General features: G+C 52.7%; 1 protein-coding gene across 4 annotated transcripts; it reads left to right on the top strand.

The window, feature by feature from the left end:
- The first annotated feature begins 91 nt into the window (after positions 1–91).
- Positions 92–5,590, top strand: Siglec10 (sialic acid binding Ig like lectin 10). Of its 4 annotated transcripts, none has more exons than XM_048790436.1 (11): positions 95–387; positions 463–846; positions 977–1,261; positions 1,497–1,544; positions 1,651–1,914; positions 2,098–2,217; positions 2,313–2,570; positions 2,650–2,934; positions 3,046–3,136; positions 3,221–3,329; positions 5,256–5,590. In XM_048790436.1, exons 1-11 carry the CDS (start codon positions 348–350, stop codon positions 5,520–5,522), a joined length of 2,151 nt encoding a protein of 716 aa, XP_048646393.1. In that variant the 5' UTR covers positions 95–347; the 3' UTR covers positions 5,523–5,590. The 4 variants fall into 4 exon arrangements, with proteins under 4 accessions (XP_048646394.1, XP_048646393.1, XP_048646395.1 ...); XM_015496437.2 differs by having other exon boundaries at positions 108–387; positions 2,170–2,217; XM_048790437.1 differs by lacking the exon at positions 2,650–2,934 and having other exon boundaries at positions 92–387.
- Positions 5,591–11,990: the final 6,400 nt, after the last annotated feature.

Below are 11,990 nucleotides of genomic sequence, written 5' to 3'. Positions count from 1 at the left end.
GACAGCTGCTCACCATGCACTTTCACTTCTGCTTGCTCAGTGACCCAGGGCCCGGCGGGAGTGCCCCCACTTCCCCACCCACAGCAGACCCCAGGCCAGACGCGGCCTTGCCCTCCCCCACCCAGAGGAGACCCCCTCAGGCTCCAGACAGTCAGAGCCCCGCCCCAGGTGGAGAGGAAGGGCCAGGTGGGCGGGGGCCCGAGGAGAGCGAGTCTGCGCTGCTCTAGTGAAGGGCTGCAGTCCCTGGGCTCAGCTTCCGCCAGAGCTTCCCCTTCTGCCCTCCCTGATCAGCACAGCACGAGGGGAGAAGGAGCCTCTAGCAGGTCCCAGTGCCTCCCAAGGCTGAGATGCTACTCCTGCCGCCACTGCTGTCCTTGTTGTTGGGTGGTGAGTGGCAGGGGACTGGAGGGACCCGGCCCGGCCGGGACTGGGATTGCAGGTTGAGCCTCTGTCTCCCCTCAGGGTCCCAGGCTCAGCTAGAGAAGTACTGGCTGCAGGTGCAGGAGTCGGTGTCGGTGCAGGAGGGCCTGTGTGTGCTGGTGTCCTGCTCCTTCTCCTACCCCAGGGACGACCCCAGAACTGCTTCTAACCCGGCTTATGGATACTGGTTCGAAGAAGGGACCAACACGAACAAGGGGGATCCAGTGGCCACGAACAACCCACATCGAAGGGTGCAATCTAGGACCCAAGGCCGATTCCAGCTCATGGGGGACCCCAACAGAGATGACTGCTCCCTGATGATCAAAGACGCATACAGATGGGACAGGGCGGCCTACTTCTTCCGCGTGGAGAGAGGACCCATAGTGAAATTTAATTTCCAGAAAAAGTTCTCTCTGGAAGTGACAGGTAGGAGATGTGGTGGGGACCCCTTGCCTTTCATGCTAGGGATGAACTGCGGGCGACGGCCCCAGGACCTGAGCTGGGTGGGCTCTCAGGGACACACTCCAGACAACTAGGATTGGCCCCCTCTCTCCAGACCTAACTCAGAAGCCAGACGTCTTCATTCCCGAGATCCTGGAGCCCGGGCAGCCTGTGAGCGTTCTCTGTGTGTTTAACCAAGCGTTTGAGCAATGCCCGGCCCCTTCTTTCTCCTGGACCACGGCTGCCATCCCCTCCCAAAGAACAAGGCCACCAACCTCCCACTCCTCAGTGCTCAGCCTCACCCCACAGCCCCAGGACCACGGCACTACGCTTACCTGTCGAGTGGACTTCGGCAGACAAGGCGTCAGCACACACAGGACCGTCCAACTGAGTGTGGCCTGTGAGTGTGAATTTGCACGCTTTGGGGTCAGGTGGAGAAGCCTGCAGCTCCATGGTCTAAAGAGTCCACAGAGAGCAAGGTGCAGTGTCCCAGGTGTTGCCTGGGAGGGGCTGGGGCCTTTGGTGGCCCTTGGTCTCTTGTCCTTGTGGGAATGGTCACATCTCTCTTCCAAGGGAGTCCTTTCTTGTTGTGAAGAGCAAACCCCCCCTGAAGTCAGCTCCCACTCTTGTTGCAGATGCCCCTCAAGAACCTGTCATCCGAGTTCTCCACAACAATGCATCCGGTACTGAGGGCCCGCGGGCTGGCTGGGTCAGTCCTCTCTGGGAAGGGACGAGGCTTGGCGGGAGGGGAGGCCTTTCTGCAGCTCTTCTCTGTCTGTCCCTCTCCAGCCCCAGTGGCCCAGGGAAACTTCTCACATCTGGAAGTCCAGAAAGGCCAGTTCCTGCAGCTCCTCTGTGCTGCTGACAGCCATCCCCCGGCCACTCTGAGCTGGGTCCTGGAGGACAGAGTCCTCTCCTGGTCCTCCCCCTTGGGCCCCAGAACCCTGGAGCTGCAGCTGCCCGTGGTGAAGCCTGGAGATTCGGGGCTCTACACCTGCCGAGCAGAGAACAGGCTGGGCACCCAACAGGGCACCCTGGACCTCTCTGTGCAGTGTGAGTGTGTCCAGAAGGTCCTGGGTCTGGGAGGGGAGCAGAGGAGGGCAGGGGCCATGACAGGGTCCCAGAGCTGTGGGGGGCCTAGAACCCCAGGGCCCTGGCACCAGGCTTCTGTCCTGCTCGACCACTGGGCAGTCAGTGTGGGGACCCAGCTCGTGATTCTGCCTCCCACCACCTCAGTGTCCTGGGCTGGATCCTCTGCCCAGAGGGAAGCCCCAGCCCACCTGGAGCTGGTTCCTGTCTCCATTGCAGATCCTCCAGAGGACCTGAGGGTGACGGTTTCCCAAGAAAATAGGACAGGTAGGAAGGGCAGAGAGGAAGCAGGGCCTCTGGGTGCCCCGTTGCGGGCCCAGGTGACGGGGCCACAGGTCAGTTCTGCCTCTTCCCTTCCCTAGTCACGGAAGTCATCAGGAATGGCACGTCCTTCCCAGTCCTGGAGGGCCAAAGCCTGCGCCTGGTCTGTGTCACCCACAGCAACCCCCCAGCCAGGCTGAGCTGGACCTGGGGGACGCAGACCCTGAGCCCTGAGTGGCTTTCCGACCCTGGGCTCCTGGAGCTGCCCCGGGTGCAGACAGAGCATGGAGGAGAATTCACCTGCCATGCCCGCAGCCCCCTGGGCTCCCAGCACCTCTCCCTGAGCCTCTCTGTGCACTGTGAGTGCGGGAGGGGAGGGAGGGCACGCCTGGGGTCGGGACGAGGTGGCATCTGCTGACCCTTCTCCTCGCTCCTCAGACCCCCCAAGGCTGCTGGGACCCTCCTGCTCCTGGGAGGCCCAGGCTCTGCTCTGCAGCTGCTCCTCCCGCGCCTGGCCGGCCCCCTCCCTGCACTGGCGCCTGGGGGAGGGGCTGCTGGAGGGGAACAGCAGCAATGCCTCCCTCAGGGTCACCTCCAGCTCCGAGGGGCCCTGGGCCAACAGCTCCCTGAGCCTCCACGGGGCGCTCAGCTCCGACCTCAGGCTGAGCTGTGAGGCCCAGAACGCCCAGGGCACCCAGAGCGCCACCGTCCTGCTGCTGCCAGGTCAGGGGGAGGTGGCTGGGTGGGGCAGGCGCAGGGTCCCGCGGTGGGCGCAGGAGCTGGGGAGCTGGGAGCACCCGGGGACAGTGAGCGGCCGGCCCTCTCTTTGTGTAGGCGAGGCGTCTGTCCCCACTGCGTTCTCCCGCGGAGTGTTTCTGGGAATCGGCGTCACCACGGTCCTCTCCCTCTGCATCATCCTGGCCATGTGAGTGGGAGCAGGAGCGCCCGGGCCTGGGGCTGGGGAAGGGCAGGGGCAACAGCAGGGTCAGGCCAGGGTCGCTTCCCGCAGTGTGAAGACTCTGAGGAAGGCGCCGCCCCAGACGGGGGCCAGGCCCAAGGTGTCCCGCGGCAGCACCATCCTGGAGTACATCAACGTGGTCCCCAAGGCCGCCCGCAGGGTGAGTGGCCATGCTGCTGCCAGTCGTTTCTATCTCTGGTCAGGCGTCCCCCTCTTGTCCTGCCCCCGCCTGGTAGACTTCAGGGTGGACAAAGAATCAAGTGTGGAGTTCAAATTCACCTCACCAGCCTTCATTTCTGTGGCTTCTTCCTTGCACTCCACAGCCACACCCCTTTCACAGCATCTCCACCCTGATGCCTGGTGGGCATCTCACACCTAGCCTGCCCCAAACCAGCTTCTGACCACTCTCCATATTGCCTCCCCCTCCATCCCCACCTTAGCCAACACCACACCTGCCCAGACGAGTCCAAAGCCCCAGAACCATCTTCCAGGCCTCTCTGCACTCCCCACAACCAACCTGGCAGCAAGTCCCCTCAACACACACCCCCACCGCTCCCCCCAACACTGCTGCAGCCCATGCACTGACTCCTTCCCCAGCCACCACAGCCACCGTCTGCAGGCCCACCCCACGCACTCTGCCCCACCCCATGACATCCTGCAAGCAGTAAGCACATCCCACGGAATACTACTCAGCACCCAGAGGAACTTGCTTCTGAAGCACGCAACACGTTGGACAGGTCTTAGGGACCAAAAAAAAAAAAATGTGAAAAAGGCCAGTCTCATTCAATATTCATCCCATTGTCAAATTGATGAGATTACAGAGGTGGAGAACAGGGGAGGAATAGGGCTGGGCCCTGAGCAGGACTCGGAAGGACAGCAAGAGGAGCGCGCTGGTGACATGCAGTCCTGGGTCTCCGCTGCACTGGTCCCGCAGGCCTACCTGTGTGTACTAGTCTGTGGAGCTGCTGTAACAAAGAACCCCGGAACAGGCAGCTTAAACAACACAAATCTGTTCTGTCACACTTCTGGCCGTTGGAAGTCCCTGATAAATGCAGGCAGGGCTGGTCTCTCCTGAGGACCCTCCTTGGCTTGTTCAGCCGTCTCCTCCCTGGGTCTTCCCCTGGTCTTTCCTCCATGTGCATTTGTGATCCGCAGTCTTACAGGACTAGGGCCCATTCACTCCACCTCATGTTACCTTAATTACCTCTTTAAAGACCCTGTCTCCAAACACAGTCACATTCTGAGATATTAGGAATCAGGCCTTCAGCATATGAATGTGGAGGAGACTCCGCGCAGCCCACAGCACCAGCCAGGCGATACCATCACACAGAACACTCCACACTCATTGTACCACAGTCAGCTTCCTCGTCTGGATGCTGCCCCACAAACTCTGCAAGATGTAACCACAGGAAAACCAGGTGAAGGGCCTGTGGGACCTCCCTGTGCTATTTTTGCAACTTCCTCTGACTCTATAATATATAAGATATAAATTTAAATAAATCCATAAATCAAAATATCTCACTTTCCAAGCGACTTCCAGCCAGACTTTGAGTAAATCCAAAGTCCTCCCCAGGTGTGCAAGGCCCTTGCTGACCTGGCTCCCCACCTGTCTCTCCAGACTCACCTGCTTTACCCACGGGGCTTGCTCTTCCTCACACTCGGATGCCACTCTCTGCCCAGCCCTCCAGACCTAATCGTGTTGTCACAAGTGGCAGGGCTCCTCCCCTTTGTGGCCGAGTAAGATCACTGTATCTGCCACGTGTGCTCTACCTGTTCATCCATCCAGGGACTCCCAGGTCGACCCCTTTCTCAGCCACCGGTGAATACAGCAGGCGTGTCTTTGGGATGGTGCTTCCTCTTCCTGGACACCCTAATAGTGACCCCACCTTCCTTTCCACTGTCTTCTCCCTCTGCTTGAATTTCTCATGAATTCATTATCTCACTTTTGCTTGTTTAGTGTTTGTTCTGGCCCCCAAGATGGAATGCGGGCTCAGCAGGGCAGGACGCTGCGTCACTCCCAGACCTGACCCTTCCTCGTCAGCACCTGGCACGAGGTAGGCCTCAGCATTTGTTGTTGTCTTTTCAGGCTCAGGATCAGAAGGCCACGCCAAGCAGCCCTTCTCGGACCCCCTCTCCAGGCACTCACTCCCCAGAACCAAAGAAGAATCCAGAGGAGCTGTATTCTGTTCCCCTCGGTTGCTCAAAACCCAGATCGTCCACCCAAGCTCTGGACCCCAAGAATGACCCCGAGGAGCTCCACTATGCTACTGTCACCTTCCCGGGCCACAGACCGTGGGCCACCCAGATGCCCAAAGACACCCACACAGATTACGAGGAAATCAAGTTCCACTGAGGGCTGTTGGGCTTTAGGGTTAGGACCTCAACCGGGGAGAAAGGCAGGCAATAAAGAGGCTCAAGGAACAGGGTCCTAAGTCTCTTATTTCAAGAAAATCCTCCCAGATAGGTGGCCCCATCCCAGGCCCAGGCTGTTGGAAACAGCTTAACAAATCTGTCCCCACTGGCCTTCTCTGAATACAGTGTTTAGAGAAGCCAACTCGACTTCCTCATATACATGCAGGACCATCCTGGCTGAGCACTTCAATCTCACAGACTCTGACAGGTGGGGCCTCTGGAGGTAGCTGCTGTGACTTGGACATGGTTTGAGTGTGTGTCCTTCAAGGGCATGTGCGCTGGATGCTGGGTCTCCAGTGTGGCCCTGTTGAGGGGTGGAACCTGCAGGTGGCGGGGCCCAGGGGAAGGTGGCTAGGTGGGCAGCATCAGCCTTGGAAGGGATTGATGCCTACCTCGCAGGGTGGCTTTACTCTCAAGAGACGAGTTTGCGAGCCCAGCTTTCTCCACTGTCTGGCTTCCTGTCTTGCCACATGACCTGCTTCTCTCACTTCCACCATGGTGCCAGCCGCCATGTTGGGATGTAGCCACAGGGCCTTTACCAAAGCTAAAAGGTGCCCGGGACTCCACCCTCAAACCTCCAGAACATCACATTGTAAGCCAATCACTTATAGCTGTATCCTTCAGTAAAAACTGTGTAAGACAGAGGGTATCTTCGTTTGAAGATATATGAAACTCAAGAGAGGTCAACTTCAACTAGCTTGTCTGAAGCCACACAGGAGCCAAGAGCAGAACCAACCAGGAGTCCAGTTCATGGCTCTTGACTCCAAATCCACAGCTTTCCCCACTGTTTCACTATCTCTCCTGCAGGGGGCGCTCCTGAGTGAAAAGCAGCCCAGAGGGCTCCAGGCAGACAGGGTCAAGATGCTCAACAGCTGGGAAAGGGTTACAAAAGAAGACATCTAATTTCAAAAATCAACCACTTAGGAGGTGAGAAAAAGCTGGTCGGGGATTCACTGACGTTTCCAAGTTTAGGTAGAGGAATGATGTCAGTAAGCAATCTTTCTCTTGGGTCAGAGCAGAGAATAGCAGATCACGTTCAAAGATAACATCCACTTCAGCCCGATCTCTCAAACCCAGAGCTATGGATTTGTGAAAATTTGTATAATAGTGGTTAACATATATTGAGCGCTTATTATCTTCCAAATGCTGCTTTTCAGTGCTTATATTATCCAATTTAATACTTGCAAAAAAAAAATTAAAGGGATTTTTGACCAAAGAACAGGGAAATCTCCCTTTATCTTACCAAGCCCCAACTAACTGAGTCTTTTTATTTAAAAAGAAAAAGCAAGAAAAGGGTCAGAACTTTAAGAAACAGGTATTTGTCCAGAATCTGTTTTGAAACCTCTTAATTTGTCTACCTAACATAATATTTGATAGATACCAGGATTTTTTTTTGACACTGGTTTCTTAGCAATTACTGAAAAGAGTTTGTTATCTAATTGTTTATCTTTCTAAAGACTCACCACCCACCCACTCATAACCCTGGCCAGCCCCACAGACAGAGCTTATCACTGCTTCCTCCCTAGATGAGGTGACCAGACAGCCTTTCTATCTATCAGGTGACTGATAGTCCATGATTGACAGTCCTGTGCTCAGCCACACTCCACCTCATCAGAGGCACGAAGAGGCAGGTTCTAATATAAACAGTATATTTACTAATATTAATATTACAAAGAAGTTAATGTGTAAAAATTCTTATGACATAGAACCACAAGAAAATCAAGGAACTCATAATTTTATTCAGTAGTCATAGCTCATTCAAAAAGACTCTCTTAGCCCTTGGTGGTATAGACCTAGAATCCCTGCAACTTGGGAGGTTAAGGCAGGAGGATTACAGGTTTGAGGCTAGCTTCAGCTATTTATTGAAGTCCTAAGAAACTTAGACCCTATCTCAAAATTTAAAAAAAAAAAAAAACAACTTCTTGGTGGTTCCAAGATCTACTAAGGATAGTTTAATAAACCAGTCTGGTTCCCAGGTGAGAGGTGAGGAGCTTCACAATGGGTTTTCTTATTTCTCTGTCTTCCAGGGGAGTGTACTGAGGCGTGAGAGATGATAGGCCATTAGTAAAGTTCATCCTAGAAAATCTGAGCCTAGAGCCCAGGTTCTTAAAGTTGACACTGTGTTGGTCTCCTCTGGATCGTTGTCCAGAAAGTTCCTGTTACAGTGGTGTGCTAGCCAGGCACAGTGGCACACACGTGTGATCTCAGCAACTTGGGAGGCTCAGGCAGGAAGATCAAAAGTTCAAAGCTAACCTCAGCAAATTAGCAAGGCCCTAAGCAAATTAGCGAGACCATAACCAAATTAGCTACAAGGAGTGCAGTTGACCCCCAGAAGCCAGTGTGTGTAGGGTGACAGCATTACAGAAGCATCCTGTGGGGTCACCCCCACAACCACCTCATTTTATAGATGAGGTTAAAGAGGGACAAGGTTTGGCTTAAGGTCGTACAGCTAAACAGCATACTTGGGGTCCACCTCAGATAGCCCTTCCAGTGGATGATCATTGCAGGCTGAGCAGTTCCCTTTAACTAAGCTTAGAGTCAGGTGGGTGCTAGAGGGTCGTGAGAAAAAGGAGAACAAGCCACAAAAAGGACGAGAGATTCTGTTCTCTATCTACCACCGAATCCTGCCATGACAGTAATCCTTGACCATCTGTTTGACCTTGGAAATTACAAGACTGTGTTGCTAGCACAAGTTTGACCAAGGGTCAGTAACTTCAAAATATGTGTGTGTTAAGCTCCTGACTTGTGCAATTACGGCTTGGGACTTGGAGGGAGGGTGGCATTTGGCCAACACTCATGGGGAAAGGCAATGGTGTGTACATGAAGGAAAAAACAATACTAGGCTTGGAGTCAGAAGACCCAGCTTGGACTTTGGGAACTGCCAGATACTCTCTTGAACCAATTAATCAAGATCATTAGCTCTAGGAAATATAAGGATAAAACAGTTCTGCTTCGCTAATCACTGATTAGATCACACTGTGAAAACTTTTTCTCATCCCTTAACGATGTCTTAGACATTATATAACTCCCTAGTCACGTTCTGATTATTAAAACTCTGCCTGAGGCAGGCATAGTGGCACATACCTAAAACACCAATGATTCAGGAGGCTGAGACAGGAGGATCACAAGTTTGAGGCCACCTCAACAACTTAGTTGGGCCCTGAGCAACTTATCAAAATCCTGTCTGAAAATAAAAAATATAAAGTGCTGAGGATGTGGCTCAGTGGTTAAGCAGCTTTGAGTTCAATCCCCAGTGCCAAAAAAAAATATACAACTCAGTCTAATCTTAAATCTTAACCCCCAAATTGAGTTTAAATCCCATCACCTCACCTCTCCTCCTTGTCTGGTGTAGGTTCCAACTGGCACCTGACCCCAGGAGATGACAGGTAGAACTTTGGCTCTAAGATCCTTTTTTGCCATTCCCACTTTATGATCTTGTTTCTCCAAGGTATTAGGGCCCAAAAGAGGGACAACTAATGGGACAAGTGACTTTTAGCCTAACTGGTCACAGCAGTGGTCTCTGATGGCCAAAGCTGTGATCTGTGTCTAAAGCCAGCTGGCCCTCTGCAGGGTGGGTCTCCAAAACTCTGGTTCTCATGGAGCAAAAGCATAAGGATTTGGGCAGACCCAGTGAGGTTTCGTAATTCCTCCGTCTTTTGACATGAGAGTAGTGGTCTCCACCTCCTTCCACACCTTCCCCAGTTTAACTGCTGGAAGATGATGCATGGCTTCTTGAGACCTTTTTGGTGAGATTCTCTCTAGAGAGCTGAAGCTTGGTGCCCACTCAACCTGATATACACTGCCTGTGTCTCCCCCAAATTTTGTGTTGAAAATCTAACCCCTAATGTAGGGGCTGGGTGTGGTGGCACACACTTGTAATCCCATGCTTGGGAGGCTGAGGCAGAAGGATTGCTAGTTGGAGGCCTACTTCATAGCATCTTAGTGAGCCCTAAGCAACTTAGTGAGAGCCTGTCTCAAAAAGGGCTGGAGATGTGGCTCAGTGGTTAAGCACCCCTGAGTTCAATCACCAGTACTCCTCCCCCCAAAAAAAGAAAGAAAAAGAAAATAATCCTAACCCTTAATGGTGCAGACTTTGAAGGTAATCAGGTCCTGAGGGTGGAGCCTTCGTGAATGGGATCAGTGTCCTCTTAAAAGAAACCCCAGAGTGCTTTCCCCTTTCACCATGCGAGGTCACAGAAGGCAACATCTGTAACCTAGGAAGTGGGACCACATCACACATTGGACCTGCCTGCATCTTGATTTGGGCTTCCAGCCACCAGCACTAAGAAAGAAATTTCTGTCATTCGTGAGTCACCCAGATGGTGGTGTTCTGTTAAATGGACTGACAACCTCTGAAGCAGGAAAACTTAGTCAGCCAACTCCTGTCCCACTCTAGGAGAGCTGAACAGAACATCTGCAACCCTCACGGTGGACCTGGGGAGGCCGCGAAGACCCTCCCCAGTGGAGACTCTGCCCTGCACCAACAGCCTCCAGCTCTAGAGGGCGCCATAGCTACTTCTGTTTCAGACCTCTCTATCTGACTGCCCTCAGCACCTCACCAGGTCCAAACCAGCCATCCTCCTGCACCACCAAAGACCTGCAAAGCACAAAGCACCCCACTCCGCCATCTCCCACAGACCCCCATACTCCAACTTTTAGGGACAACTTTGACTTGTCCCTCACTCCCCACTCCAACAATCTCAGCTATTTTTTGTCCTGAATATCAGGTGGGGCTGCCTCCTCTACCTTCCCTGTGACTATTGATTTTGATAACCACATTCTGCCACTTGGAGTGTGCGTGTGTGTAAGTGGATGTTAAAAAGCATAGGTGCCCAAGTGCCACTGATGGGCTGCTCACTGAGAAAGAGCTTCAGGCTGGGCCTGGTAAGTACTCTGTCGTGTTCTCAAATCAACAACACTGAAACAAGTGTTATTAGCTAGCCCCACAGTGAAACTAAAGCTCAGAGAGGCTCAATAACTTGCCCTAGGTGACACAGCTTTTCAGGGGTAAAGTCAGGCTGTGACATCACTCAACATGCCAGTTGAATTTCATGCCCATGATTTTAACACATCCCTGCACTCCCTCTCATTATTGTTGATTTCTAAATTGTCTTGACCTTCCAAACTGACATACAGATATTTTTCTAAATAGCTAACCAATTGTGATTGTCCCTCTGCTTAAAATTTTCTACAAGCTCCCCACTGCCTAACAGAACACAGTTGAAGCCCCGCTTAACCCCAATAATGGAGACCCTGCATAAGCTGGTCCTATCTACCTTTTGGTCTATGTTTCCATCACTCCTCTGATGAACCTTCAGACATATCATTTCTTCTTGCTTTCTTTTTCTTTGCAGTGCTGGGGACCAGACCCAGGGCCTCATGCATGCTAGGCAAGAGCTCTGCCACTGAGCTACACCCCAATCCCAGACATATAATATTTTTAATTTCCTGAATTTGCACATATTATTTCTTGTGTCTGGAATGACCTTTGTCTGCCTTGGAAATTCCTACATCCTACAAGACCAGCTCAAATATTGGCCTAGTCAAAATGAATCTATGGTGCCAGACAACATGGCGCACTCCCATAAGACCAGAGATTTGGGAGATGGGATGAAAGGATCAGAAGTTTAAGGCCAGCCTGGGCAACTTAGCAAGACCCTGTCTCAAAGTAAAAAAATTAAAAGGGCTGGGGATAAAGCTCAGGACTAGAGTGCTTGCCTAGCACTGGCAAAGCCCTTAGTGGAATTTCCAGTATCAAAAGAGAAAGGGAAAGAGATAATGTATAATGAAAAAAAAAAAAATCACAACAGAACATGGTTGCCTGTGAGGGGGGTTGGCAGGAAATGACTGGGAAGAGGGAACTTCCTGGTGACAGCAATGCTTAACATCTTGACAGGAAAGCATGTACATGGGGGGGCTCGTCAGATGATGTACATGTGTTGGGAGGTGATGAGTCAGGAAAGCTCCCGGCAGGAATGAGATTGGGACATCTATAAAAGAGGCCCCAGAGAACTGCCTAACCCTCTGCTAGAGAAAGCGAAGGCACCAGGCAACGCCTATGAATCAGGAAGCAAACCTTCCCCAGAATCCACCATCACCTTCGTCGTGGATTTCTGAGCCTCCAGAACCGTGGGAAACACACTTCTGTTGACAAAGGACTCCGCTGATGGTACTTTTGATATGACCAAAACAACAGAAGCTGACCACCACTCCTCCTCGTGGTCTGCACGATTCCCAGGTGCTCAGAGGAGGCTGGGACTAGACAGAGCTGGAGCCGGGTGGAGAACTCCCAGGACAAAGTCCGAAGGTGACCCCTGCATCTTGACAGAGCCGGGAGGGGGACTGCGAGGTGAGAGCCTCTAGAACGAGGGGGATTCTAGGGAAGAGAGGCCAGGCCTAGGGACGGGGG

This window comes from Marmota marmota, unplaced genomic scaffold, assembly GCF_001458135.2.
Source record: "Marmota marmota marmota unplaced genomic scaffold, marMar, whole genome shotgun sequence".
Taxonomy (NCBI): Eukaryota; Metazoa; Chordata; class Mammalia; order Rodentia; family Sciuridae; genus Marmota; species Marmota marmota.
The sequence above is the reverse complement of the archived record's forward strand: the minus strand, read 5'-3'. Positions and strand labels throughout refer to the sequence as shown.